General features: G+C 36.7%; 1 protein-coding gene across 1 annotated transcript; it reads left to right on the top strand.

The window, feature by feature from the left end:
- Positions 1-2955: 2955 nt before the first annotated feature.
- Positions 2956-11556, top strand: LOC136815033 (cysteine-rich venom protein-like). Its single transcript, XM_067071465.1, has 9 exons — positions 2956-3000; positions 5717-5879; positions 6397-6462; positions 6775-6816; positions 7332-7379; positions 8936-8956; positions 9395-9638; positions 9927-10014; positions 11167-11556. The coding sequence occupies exons 2-9, from the start codon at positions 5747-5749 to the stop codon at positions 11473-11475; spliced, it is 951 nt and encodes a 316-aa protein (XP_066927566.1). The 5' UTR covers positions 2956-3000; positions 5717-5746; the 3' UTR covers positions 11476-11556.
- Positions 11557-12821: the final 1265 nt, after the last annotated feature.

Genomic DNA, 12821 nt, shown 5'->3' with positions numbered 1-12821 from the left:
ATCACTCGTCCAGTTCTACGCCAGCGATGAGCTATATACTCTCCCGCGTAGTTCAAGTTTCATCACAATGCATCGTGGTATGGCATCTTGTGTATCGCGTGCACAGAGAATCATAGGTGGCTGAACAGCGCTATGCATTCCTACTTGAAAACTAAGGAATTCCTACTTCATAAGGAGTAGGACCCATTCCCCAGTGGGGAGGGTTTATATCATATCAACATCACTATCCCCACCAGTAGCGGCCTGGCTTAATTTTCTTGGTGGTGCAAACTATGAAATTGGCGCCCCTGGTATTTTTGTCCTTATTTGCGCCCTCCATCATTAAGTGAAAATATTAAACTGTAAGAGCTGACTGGTTGAAAGTAACGCCCTAATCTTTGAAATGGAAATTTTATACCTGGTAAGTCGATTTAGTCTATATTTTTGCTTTCTAAAACTCTTATCAGAAAAATAACCTGAAAATGTTTAAATTTTTGCGCCGCTGGTCTTACTTTACTTTCCATTAAAGATAAATGGCTGAAAGAGGCCCCAAAAATTCAGAAGTTGGGTTGAAGGATTGCGGGTTCAAATTTAGGCGCCGCATGCAAAAAATTTTGGTGTAAGAAAGGTTAAACAGCTTAAAAGATCTTTTAAAACGGAGAAAGTTAGTCAGTATAAGACCACAAAAACCACAGGGAGAATCAACAAGTTTTATTCATTTTGGCAATCTCTCATTTTGGGGGTGAGCATTTGTAACTAGAGGAAAGTGAGGAATAAATTTGAGTCGAATAGAGTTTGCTAAATAATGTTAAATCTCTTGCAACAAAACTTAGATGTCGAATGAAACAACAGCCGCCATCTTGGATTTGGTGTCCGGACAATTCCCCCCTGGTGAATTCCCTCCCGGTGAATCCCCCCCCCGGTGAATTCCCCACAGTAAATTCCCCCCCTGGTGAATTCCCCCCCGGAAAATTCCCACCCATATATTTTCATATGTGTTTTTAAGTTTCGAAATCATGGACTGTAACCCGGGGGGGGTACTAGGGTTGGTGAATGAGAGGTATGTGCGGACGGGACCTCCGAAAACCGACCCTTAGAGAGACTGATTTTTGCTGAAAAGGTGACCCTTAGAGAGACTTTATTACAATTTTTTCTCTGGAAATCCAAATATTTCCTAAAAATCCTGAATTTTCCGACCCTAAGAGAGACTAATTTAAAACTTTCAATCGAAACAAACCTCCAATTTTAGGGTCAAGGATTTTTACATGATAGTCTACAAAGTTTTAAGAATCACAACGCCCATTCTTTTTGATTCTGAGAAAAGATTTTTACATGATAGTCACAGATTTTTATATAATAGATAGTAAAATCGCTTAGTTCACCAGGGGGGGAATTCACCGGGTGGGAATTTTCCGGGGGGGGAATTCACCAGGGGGGGATTTACTGGGGGGAATTCACCGGGAGGGATTCACCAGGGGGGAATTGTCCGGGAATCCTTGGATTTCCATCAAAACTGACTTTCGTATCCGTCAAACAAACATTTCTAGCGGGCCGTGGAAGAGCACTCTCGTACGCCCAATTCATAAGGGCGGTGACACATTCTCTTAAACCCTGGTGGATACACAACACTTCTCTTACTTCTGATTCAATATAATTGATAGAAGTTTAGAAAAAAATCAAGAGAAAGGATGCAAGAGGCGCCGCAGGCGAAAAAAAATAAACCTTGTACTCATAAAAGGCGCTATAAACGTGCCGAAGGGCGCCAAATTGCCCAATTAAACATCAACAAAATTTTGGCGCCCCCTTGAAAAGCTCTTTTGGCGCCCCTCTCAGATCTTTCTGGGTGGTGCACTGCACACCCTGCACCCCCTGCCAGGCCGCCACTGTCCCCACCGTATTCGTTTTGCTTGGTGCAGTAGAATTTCTATCATCATTGAAATTTCGATAGAATTCTTTATACCCGATGTGTGAAAAAGTTCCACCGGGTCTATCTGAGACAGGGTTTTAGTCCTAGTAGAAAGTTAACTAATACTAGTGAAGGAGTTTTATGATTTTGATACACCTATTCAGGGGTTTTGCTTTGTTTTTGATAGGCTGGTGAATGAAAAATTAACTCTGGCGATTTCTAGATTCTAGGCCGACGAATTTTTAGCATGCACAGTGTATTGATAAGCGGAAATATGTACTTGAGGCGGCGAACCGAACTTCTCGAACAATGAATTATAATTTTTTTTCGTGCCTAACATTATCTTTATTGATTTGTATGTTAAAGACAAAAATACAATAAAGTTTATTCCGGGTAAAATATAGAACTTCAGGCAGCTTATAATTTTCGAGTTTGATAGGAGGAAAAAAATCGACCTTATTAATGAGTTTTTCACCTGGAACACTGCGGATATGATACATAAAGAATTATTTCGAATAAAAAATATTGAAAATATCCTAAAACTACATTAATACTCTTGATTGACCCCTTCTTTGAACTAAACAGTTCCTAACTAAGAGTATTTTTATGAAATATTTATCTACAATCTGTCAAATAATAATAGATTTCCTTTATTCGAAATTAAACGTTTCCCATCTGACGAAAAGGTATGGTGCTAAGACCGACTGGGCAAAAATGAAATTTTAAAGTCAAGAAATGTAATAGAAATATTAAAACACCCTGCTACTAATATCGTAGGGAATCCGAAAATTGTTCAAAAGTTTTTGTAATGGTATAATCAAGTTTTAAAGAACTTGAAAACACCTAGTACCCTGTTTTTTGTCCGACAATTTCTTTGAAGAAGAATTACTTTTGTTAGGAATCATGCATATGAAATTACTCGGGCTCCTATTGGTTAAAAAGCTGCTTCCGATGAAAGACGTTTTACAATTGGAACTCGTAAAACAAAAGATAAAGTAGACAACAATAGACAATAGTACTTAACTTTTCTTTCAAATCTTTTCTTAATGTTAATGAGATTTGAAAAAATATTTTTGAGCAAAATTTTTATTACAAGAAAAAGACTCTCAGGATAGGTAGGTTTGGAAATTATTTAACTTTTTCTTCAGTTTCTGAGTCAAGTCGGAAGCCGACTTAAATGCAATCTCGAGTGGTCATGGCTTCTTCACAATTGCGAACGACACATCTGGACTTATTTCGTACTTTTCATTCTCTAGTTCGTAGCTTTTCTGACTTTCTGGGACTTTGTGAGTTATTTTCTATGTTTTTCAACTGTTTGAATGATTTTCCAAAAGATCGCAACCAGTGAGATTCGAATCCACTAAAATGCAAAGCCAGGAGAGCGTTTCTCACGGCTATTTATATTGTACAAACTACAGACCAGACTATATTAAGAGAAAATCACAAAAGAGTGCTTGTTTCGAGCTCCAACCCAAACCCTAACTGATAATAACCCAATCCCTAGCCAATCTTATACACAACCACGCCAAACCACACCCATACCCAACCCATGCCGGATCCGAAAAATATATTTGTGTCTTTCACTTTTACGAAGAAGCAATCACTATCTCGATTGCAGTAGCTGTGCACGGATTCAAAGTTTGCTGTGCGATTTCAAGTTTGATTTTGAGGAAACTAAATGCTAAACCAAACGATGCTAAATATAAATAGATAGAAACATCTTCCAAAATTAAAAGACTTTTACAAACGTAAGACAGAAAATTTTTCAACATTTATTAACCCTATTCATACTAGGCTTTTGCCAAAAGCTCTATTGTTTCAGGAGCTATTAACATTAGTTTCACCCCCGAACAGTACGAATAGGTTTAAAGCTGATTAAAAATCAGCAGGATACTTAAACTTGAAATTGGTAATAACAAACGATTTTTGTTAAGCGTCAAAAACTAAAAATTATAGATTTAGTTATTGAAAAATGCTGAAGACAGGAATGGTTGGATCTTAACAAGATTTGTGGAGTTTTATTAAACTCCGGTTAAGGAGTTTCGTAAAATCAGTGTTTTTCATTTGTAATTGTGCGTAAACAAGATACTTACTATGATATACTCTTTAAAATTTTATGTTACATATATTAAGAAAGGCTGACCCATAACAATTACCGGAGTTTGCAGCCATCATTACGGCTGTTTTATTACATTTATATTTGATTTGTTTGTATTTTACCCTGAGTAAGAGACAGCCTGTGTGGTTTGTTTAATGTTTAAGGAAGTCAGGGAATAGATTTGGCAAAATAAAGACAATATACGCGTTGTTTTTTATTAACAGGCCCGGCGGAAGCGGGGAGCAGCCTCCCCACTTTTGAGCAAATGATTAGCGAGTTTTATCTCATTTAGAGCTTTCAGCCTTCTCACTATTACGGTTGTTCCGCCGGGCCTGTATAAGAGCAAACTATATAAAAATGGCCAAAATGTTAAGAACAAGATAAGAACATTTTAAGGCTTTGTGGACTTTAAAACACCTGATTTCTTAGGAAAATGGTCAAAAACACTCACAAAAATGTTGAAATTAAGGGAGCGGTCATTAAGTATAGCATATACCGGGCTGGAAGGGATTTGGGTAGGGCATGAATTTTTTTCCCCTCTTTTGGGTAGGGTATGAAAAAAACTTGAGGGCTTTGGGTAGGGTCCGAAAATATTTTGAGCTGAATCTTATTTCAACAAAAATTTCAATTTTGTCAATTCTAAAACTCCATTATTCTTGCAAACCCTGAAATCTGAGAAATTTTAAAGTGCCATAAAAAGTTTAAGGCTAAATGGTATACTTGAGCCCTTTTTATGGCACTTTAAAATTTCTCAGATTTCAGGGTTTGCAAGAATAATGGAGTTTTAGAATTGACAAAATTGAAATTTTTGTTGAAATAAGATTCAGCTCAAAATATTTTCGGACCCTACCCAAAGCTTTATGAAGCAAAATTTTGTTGGTGCACACAGAAGATACATCAGGGCACTTAAATCCAATAAATCTAATTTCTCATCTTTTACAAAATCTCCACATTAAACAAGAAAGGAGGAAGAAAAACAAGCAAACTTCCTTCCGCCTACTTTTTTTTCAAAATCCAAATATATTTTCCAATCGATGATTTGGTGCCTCACAGAAAATTTAAACATTACGTAATGTTATATTTGTAGACACCCGCCAGCTAAAAATGTCTTTAGCCGTATATCGGCTAAAGGCGGAAAATCTCTGGACAAAGGAAATATAGCTTATTAAGCATCCTCTATAAGGAGCACGAATCCGTTAGTGGATGCCAGCAGCCTAACGCCCCTCCTGAATACGAATTTGAGCCTGGCTTCCACTAAATATAAAACCGGGAGATTTTCATGAAAGAGTAAGAATATAATAGAGGACTTCAACAGAGGACTCCAAAGCCAAAAAGCATCAAATAGTATCCAAATGTTTGCTCTTTCGTCGACTCCAGGGTGGGTGGTGTTTTGTGGGTTGAAACGAGGGGAAAATCACTCGAAAAATTGTGTTCGATATTTTGATTTATTTATGATTTATGATTTATTTTTGATTCATTTTTACCATGTTCGAGATTTTTTTAGGTGATTTACTCCTCGGATTGAAATGTAATGTGTGCACCCAAGCTACCTTGCACTAAAAGTTGTCAGAATTTATAAGCTAAACTTTGCGACTAAAAATGTCTTTAAAAGTTTAATAATTTTCAGAAAAATTCCAGAAATTTTGTCTATTCTACTAATTCCAAAATCCAATTCAGAATTCTACTTGACACACCAAAAAATACTTTAGAATATTCTCTTCTTTTTTCAATAGAAATCGAACCAATTAGATTGAAGATCAAGGATGTGGGCATCACTTTTCTTTGTTCTTTACGTTCTGCCATTGGTCTTTTGTTACCATGGCAACTTACAAGACCAATTAAATGATGACTTTGCAGAAAATACGGATAACGACGAAAGAGAATTCCAAGATGCTTGTAAGTGTGATTTCTTTAACAAGAGCTGCAAAGAGGTGAATAAAGACTTCTCTTGCGATTTGTGGTTTATTACTTCAAATTCTAAAATCCATGCCATGGCTTGGCAGCTCACGTCTGTCAAGTCGCAGTGTCTGTCAGCGCCGCGATTCCTACTCCTTCGTGGGTAGGACCCATTCCGAATGCATTCGCAGGGCTCGTATCTATCTATTCTAAAATCCACCAATGGCATAATAGTTTAGAGGTCCATGAAGACAAAAAGTATAGAGGTAATAAATTTAATATTTGGCTTTGCTTACAAATCAACCTTAAGATTAGAGACTTTTAAGGAAAGTAGAAAGTTTATAACCTCATTTAAGAAAAAGTATAACATAATGCCATAAATGACACGTATATATACAACAACTTTTATCATTTTCGCGGTTTTGGGTCCGTGAAAATTATTTCCTACAAATATCAATTTAGTAAAAAACATCGGTGGCGAAAATTAATTTCTTTAAGGCATAATTTTTTATCATAGTCTCAAACGATGGTCGAATGAGAAGAAAACATTCATTTCACAAAGACTGGAAAGAAGGAAGAATGAGTAAGTCATGGAGAAACCAGGTTAGAGGGAATAAGCTCTCAAACACTTGACCTGGTTTCTTTATCACAAATCAAATGCTGTAAAAAATGGGGTGCTTAAGGGTATGATGCATATATGAAAATTGAAATCTTGAGTATTTGAGTCTTTCTTGCTTTTTTTCTTCATTTCTACATTAATTGGTTTGGAATTCAGTCATTCTAAAGGTTAAGGGCCTATCTTAAACCGCTCTTATTTCAAGGCATTTTCGAGCCTCATTGTTCTTGTAAAATGATGGACAAAATCATTATTGATTGTCTTTTTTCTTTCTTTTAGGATCTCGTGACGCATTAAGAAATCATCAAGAGATTTTTAGAAGTAAGAAACGTAGAGTTTTCTCAAACTAATTCAGACATAGTAGAGAGTAGCAAAATTAATGGAGGGGCAGACATCCTCTCATAACGATTATCTTATTATCATAAAACACCCATATTACTTTATTAAACGGATCATAAACTTTGTTTATCCTGTTGTCGGCTTAAAATGCTAAGGAGCAGAATTAAGGACAGCTACCGTGAGATTGGGTAACTTGCATCAGTGGAGGCTAACATGCATAGCCCTCAAATGAAAGACCTGGCTGGTCATTAAAATACAAAGTTAAATCAAAACAAAAATGGTAGACTAGAGCTGCGAGCGGAGCTGCGTAGTTGTATTTTAATGACCAGACAGGCCATTCATTTGAGGGCTATGCATGTTAGCCTCCACTGATGCAAGTTACCCAATCTCACGGTAGGACTTCAAGAAAGCGTTAATCAAAAGGGGACAACGACAGTGCCTTATGATGTTGATAAGCGATGACAAAATAATTAATTAATTTTTTTGTGGTATTTAAGGAGAAGAAGAAAATGGAGAAGTTGGAGATTCAGTTTTCGTTAAGAGATGTAAGTGTTCTACTTAAAGGCTTTATTTTTACATAAGTGTTCCCGTTTATTTCATATCCGGAAAGTGTCTACCTATTGTTATATTATGCTGATATAAGTAATTAATTGTTTTTCTTTTTCTCTTTCTGACCAATCTCTCTTCGCATCCGTGTCGATCAAATGTGAAAAAGTTGGTAAATTAAAAATAAAGCTGGAGTTTTTACAAGGTTTTCGATGATTCGGTTGATGATTGAATCTTGAGACAAAGGATTTTATTGCTTTTTGTAAAGAAGGCGTCATCTCTATTATTTCAAATGACCAATTAGTAAAGTATCTTATAAAAACTCCAGCTCATCCCAAACTGATGAATACAAAAACTCAAATTTTTTAATAGCGTACCGCAGCTGATCTAAAGATAGCAACAAATTTGCCCAAATTTATTCGTTTGTACGACTTGCAATCTCATCCTCTTTTTTGTTAATTGATCTTGCACGTTAAAAACTTACAATATCAAAAGAAAGGTAATAACGTTGTTCCAATCATTTCGAAAAACACTTCGAGTTAAAAATGAATAAAATGAATACGTATTTAATCTTTCGAATGACGTCCTTGCCAAGTGAATATCACGTATGCGATGCAGAGCGCTTTACAATAGACGATATCGGCTTTACATGAAAACTCAGATTTGACCCCCGAGAATTGCCCACAATGCTTTGTGTGGAAAGGATTTTATCGTGAACTTTTTTCCGCGCAAAGCATTGTGGGCAAATTCTCGGGATTCAAATCTGAGTTTTCACGTTAAGCCGATATCGTCTATTGACACACAAATCATCTTCTAAGGGAGCAAGATTTTCTTTTCAAATCAGAGTATTTTGAGTGACATTCAAATAAGGAGTTCCAATGATACACTTTTTCGACCGTAGCCGCCAGTTACCGTGCGGGCATTTTTTTGTCCGTTCTTCTACCCTAAAAAACGTCCAAGTCTTTTTTTTCACACCTAAAGACAATAGAAAAAGGTGTACAAAAGGATTAGAACGAGTTTAGGGGGATAATTAAATAATAAAGTGGCACACGCCTGACCACGCAACTACGGCTGAAAAGGTGTTTTGGATAGTGCGTTTAAATGGCCTGGTAGTATATGGTAGCTCTACGCGTATAGTTCTCAATTTTGTTGACCTCACTTTAGATGGATTGTAAACCAGCCCACCAGAATAACAGTCCGAGAAGTTTTTTTTTCTTTATTTAGAATTTTTGTGATGCTCTTCTTTCAAATTGCGTCCTCATCAAATGCTTTCTAGTATACTTCACTGTACTCAGCGTATTTTTCAAGAAAGCAAATTTCAGCCAGAATTACGAGCAGACTCTTGTCTACGGTTATCATGATATTTGCTTAACCAACATGATTTCATTTACCTAGTTTCAAAAATTAAATATTTGAAAAACACTAGAGCAGCAATTAAAAAGAATTAGGGGGAATTGAAGCCCATACAACAAAAGAATAAATTCTTATAACCAATGCAGTCTTTTTCCCATTCTTGGAACAGTCTTATTACACCTTGTTTTCTTTTCTTTTTCAGCTTCTCAACCAACAGAGCTATGTAAGCATTTTCTACAAAATCTTTACCGACCGACGGAGGTGTGCCGCTGAGATTCGAAAAATGAACCCTACCTGGGACTGGAAATTTTTTTCCAAAAATGTGAAAAAAGTTATCCTAAATGGGACTGAAATTCCAAAATTTTCCCAAATTTTCCCACGATGGACTGACTTTTTTATTTTGGTGTTTTTGTGCGGCTACCTGGGACTTATGGAGGTGAAAAAAGGTACCATGACTAGCGGCAAATCCCCTTTCCTTGCTCCTTTTAATCTGCGAAATGATTGTAACAGCAAACAATATTTACAACGAGCCATAAAATCAAAATAAATAAACAGTAAGAATTCAATGGTTTGTAGTTAAAACCCAGACTTGATCGTTCAATTCATAGATTCTCACATAGCAAATATCATCATGCTCAAAATTCGACTGAACTTTTTTTAGCCGGACTTCAATCCGTATCTGTTCAAGGCCACAACGCTGCTCGGGACCGTCACCAAGGCACAGGCGCCGTCACTTACGATTCGGTTCTTGAGGACCATGCCATCGTCTATGCTATGAAGCTAGCAAGAGAAAACAAGTTTGACCATGACAAAAATGAATTGAAAATGTATTCAGAGGGAGAAAATTTGTATCAAGGCTTCTTAGATGATCCACGAGAAGGAATTTGTGTTGCTATGTACAAATGGTAAAGTTCTTTTGAAAACATTGCAATCTTTGATTTATCAAAATCTTCAATCTTTTGAATATTTTTCTTCAACAATACCTTTCCAACGGTGTATTTAACTTCTTAACATAGCATTAATGGGGGCTTAGAAATTAAATTATACTTCAAAGATAAAATGTTCAAAATGTCAATTTAGCTTTAACTTTGGTATTAGCTTCATGAATATTCAGCCTGCTTGGAAAAACTTTTCAGGAAATCGCCCAACGTTTTGTCTGGAAATTCTACTGATGTTCCTTCCATTAATTTTAGGTACAATGAACTTCGTCTTTTTAACTATGGGAAATTAACAGGTGCTTACAATTTCTTGCCAGCTCCTGAAATCGGACATTTCACTCAGGTAAAATCAATTACAATTTTCAGACTTGCATTCCTAATTTTGAACTCGTGAACATAATTCTCTAGTAGTTATCGAAAATGACCAACAAAATATGGAGGTTTCCCTTCAAGTCCAAGTGTTAGCTTTAGTACAGTAAAAAAACTCGGGAAAAAGGTACAAATGGAAAATAGTTCCAAATTCTCTTTAAGGGTTACAAAAGCAGAAAAGTCTCTTTAATATAACAATAGCGTTCAGTTTGAGGTCGTTGTTGTTATTTTCTGCCCGCGTAGTTTGATTATCCACCCGATAGTGTCATTATGGCACCAGAGGGCTAATAATCAAATTGCAAGGGCAGAATTAATGACAAAAACGAACGAAAACTTAACGCTATTACTATCATTGTCCATATCGGACATTCAATCAACGTTTTTACTAGCGTCAGCCAAGTTTTTTCGCTTCAATGCTATCTCTTCAACAAGTTTTTAGCACCTGGCGAGCAAATGACCAAAAAGTGTTTTTTTCTGACGTTAGTTTAGTCTCTTCGCTTCAATGCAACGACTTCAATCCAATTCCGGCCGGGCTGCAAATGACATTATTGCCCTATAACCTGGGCGTTTAATGATATTTCAGCTCTCTGAAGCCTGGCACTTTAGTTTCCTCAGCGCGGGTATGACAATTTGAGTCACAAAACCTTTCAATACCGCCCGCCGATTGAACCTTTAATGACTTACTTAATGTCCGCTATATGGATAATAATGGTCGCTTGTCGAAGGACCGTTGTGCATATCTGACGCTCTCTTAATCTAGTCCACCGGTGTAAACAATGCAGACGTGGTAGGGGGGGGGTAGTTGAGGTTTAGCGTGCTTGTCTCCTGACCGAAAGGGTGTGGGCTCGAATCACATACAAATCGACCTATTAAGTAAGGTCATCTCTTGCATCGCTAATCGCCCCAATGATGGTGCAGGTCACGAGACGCACCACACTGAGTTGAGTTCGGACCCTAAACATAAATCGCTACTAAACCAGACGGCACACAATGTCAAAACAACGTCCATGTGACATTCATAACGTCCAAATAACGTTACTTGAACGTTAAAACAACGTTGAGTGCCAGCTGCTAAATGGCAAAACTAAAAAAATCTAACCTTGAGGTTAATATTTATTTGTTTTAGATGGTGTGGAAATCATCCACTCGCATTGGATGTGGTGGTGCTTACGTCCAGACAAACGACTCACGTGGAAAGTTCATCGTAACCGTTGTCTGTCGGTACAAGAAACAAGGAAATGTGTTTGGCAAGTTCCCCGATAATGTTGGCGATCTGAAATCTGGAAAATCCAAAAATGGGTTTACAAGTCGTGATGAAGTGTGTGGTGGATGTGTGGATAGCCGCTCCGATTGCGCCGCTAAAAGTGGCCATTGCAGAAGTCCGTTCTTCCCTGGGATTGCAGCTGGATGTCCAAAAACATGCGGCAAATGTTGATTACTTTCAGATACAATAGAGGGGTATTGCTGCGTTTGGATAAAAATTTCCGCTTACTAGTGCACAAGCGTTTAAACAACATCCATGACGTTAATATAACGTTTTATGAATGTTGGACCAACCTTGCATATGCTAGTCTAAGCTCGAAAATGAGAAATAAAATTTTAAAGTCATTCCTCCTCTGGAAGAGTTATCTCGTATTTCAAATAATATTGTAACGTAAAATGTAACTTATGTAATTAATGTAGTATATGTATGTAATGATAATATAATATCAAAATGAAATATTATTGACTCGACTTCTTTCATTTGAGGGGGGATTTATATCATTTCACCCCTGTTAGACTCTATTCCAATCTAATTGCTTAATACCTATCAATGGGGGGGGATTAGTGTGGTTGAATAAAACGGTATCAGGAAAATAGAGGATTTAGGATTTTGAAGGGACTCTTTGAATACAAAATTTCTTAAAATTATAGGTACAGTGAGCGTGACAAAAACTTTTAAATACTCTTTTGGGAACTGCTATTCTTGAATTGTTAAATGTAAGTAAAGTAAGGTAATCGCCTGAACGTTTTTTATAAGAACAAACTATATAAGAACATAAGGCTTCGATAGCCAAAATGTTAAGAACAAGTTAAGAACATTTTTAGGCTACCCCTGGTGATTTAACGTTAGTTCCTAGCGGGGGAGGGACTATATTTTATGTTTAAGTAATTTTTTGTAATATATGTTCGTACACGTGTCTTTGTTTCAATAAAAAAAAATTTTAGGCTTAAAACTCAAAACATTAAGAACATTCCAAGGCTTCAAAAATTTTGAATGTTCTTATAAAAATATAAAAAAACGTCTAAACGATTTGAAAAACATTTTCCGCCCCTTATACCCCCAAAATAAAAGGGGCCGCCTTGTGTGAGATTGTACCCTGCATCCATTGCCAGCACGCTACTGGAAAAGTTTCATACAACAATAAATTCTAATTTAGGCAGCCTCGTCCCCAAATCCTTTTTATATAGGTTGTAGCAAATTGTACGCAAATTCTCAACAACCATCGAAATTATAAAAAAATGAGAATATCAGGCCCTGAGAACGAGGTTGTGTTTTAGTAAGTATGAAATTTGTAAGGATTTTATGAGACACCCAATGGTTTGCGTGATAGATAGTGTGATTGGGCCTTTTTTGTGTGTGATTTTGTGATCTAATGATTTCAAAAAGAGTAATGTAATAAGAGATTCTTTTGGTGTGAGGCAGCGATGAGAGAATGTTTACGGCGTGGTGGCGTGATTTGAATTTTCGGGCGTGATACAGCGACGAGAGGGTTTTTACGGCGCAGTTGAGTGATTTGA

This window comes from Clytia hemisphaerica, unplaced genomic scaffold, assembly GCF_902728285.1.
Source record: "Clytia hemisphaerica strain Z4C2 unplaced genomic scaffold, Clytia hemisphaerica genome assembly, whole genome shotgun sequence".
In the NCBI taxonomy this organism is placed as follows: domain Eukaryota; kingdom Metazoa; phylum Cnidaria; class Hydrozoa; order Leptothecata; family Clytiidae; genus Clytia; species Clytia hemisphaerica.
The sequence above is the reverse complement of the archived record's forward strand: the minus strand, read 5'-3'. Positions and strand labels throughout refer to the sequence as shown.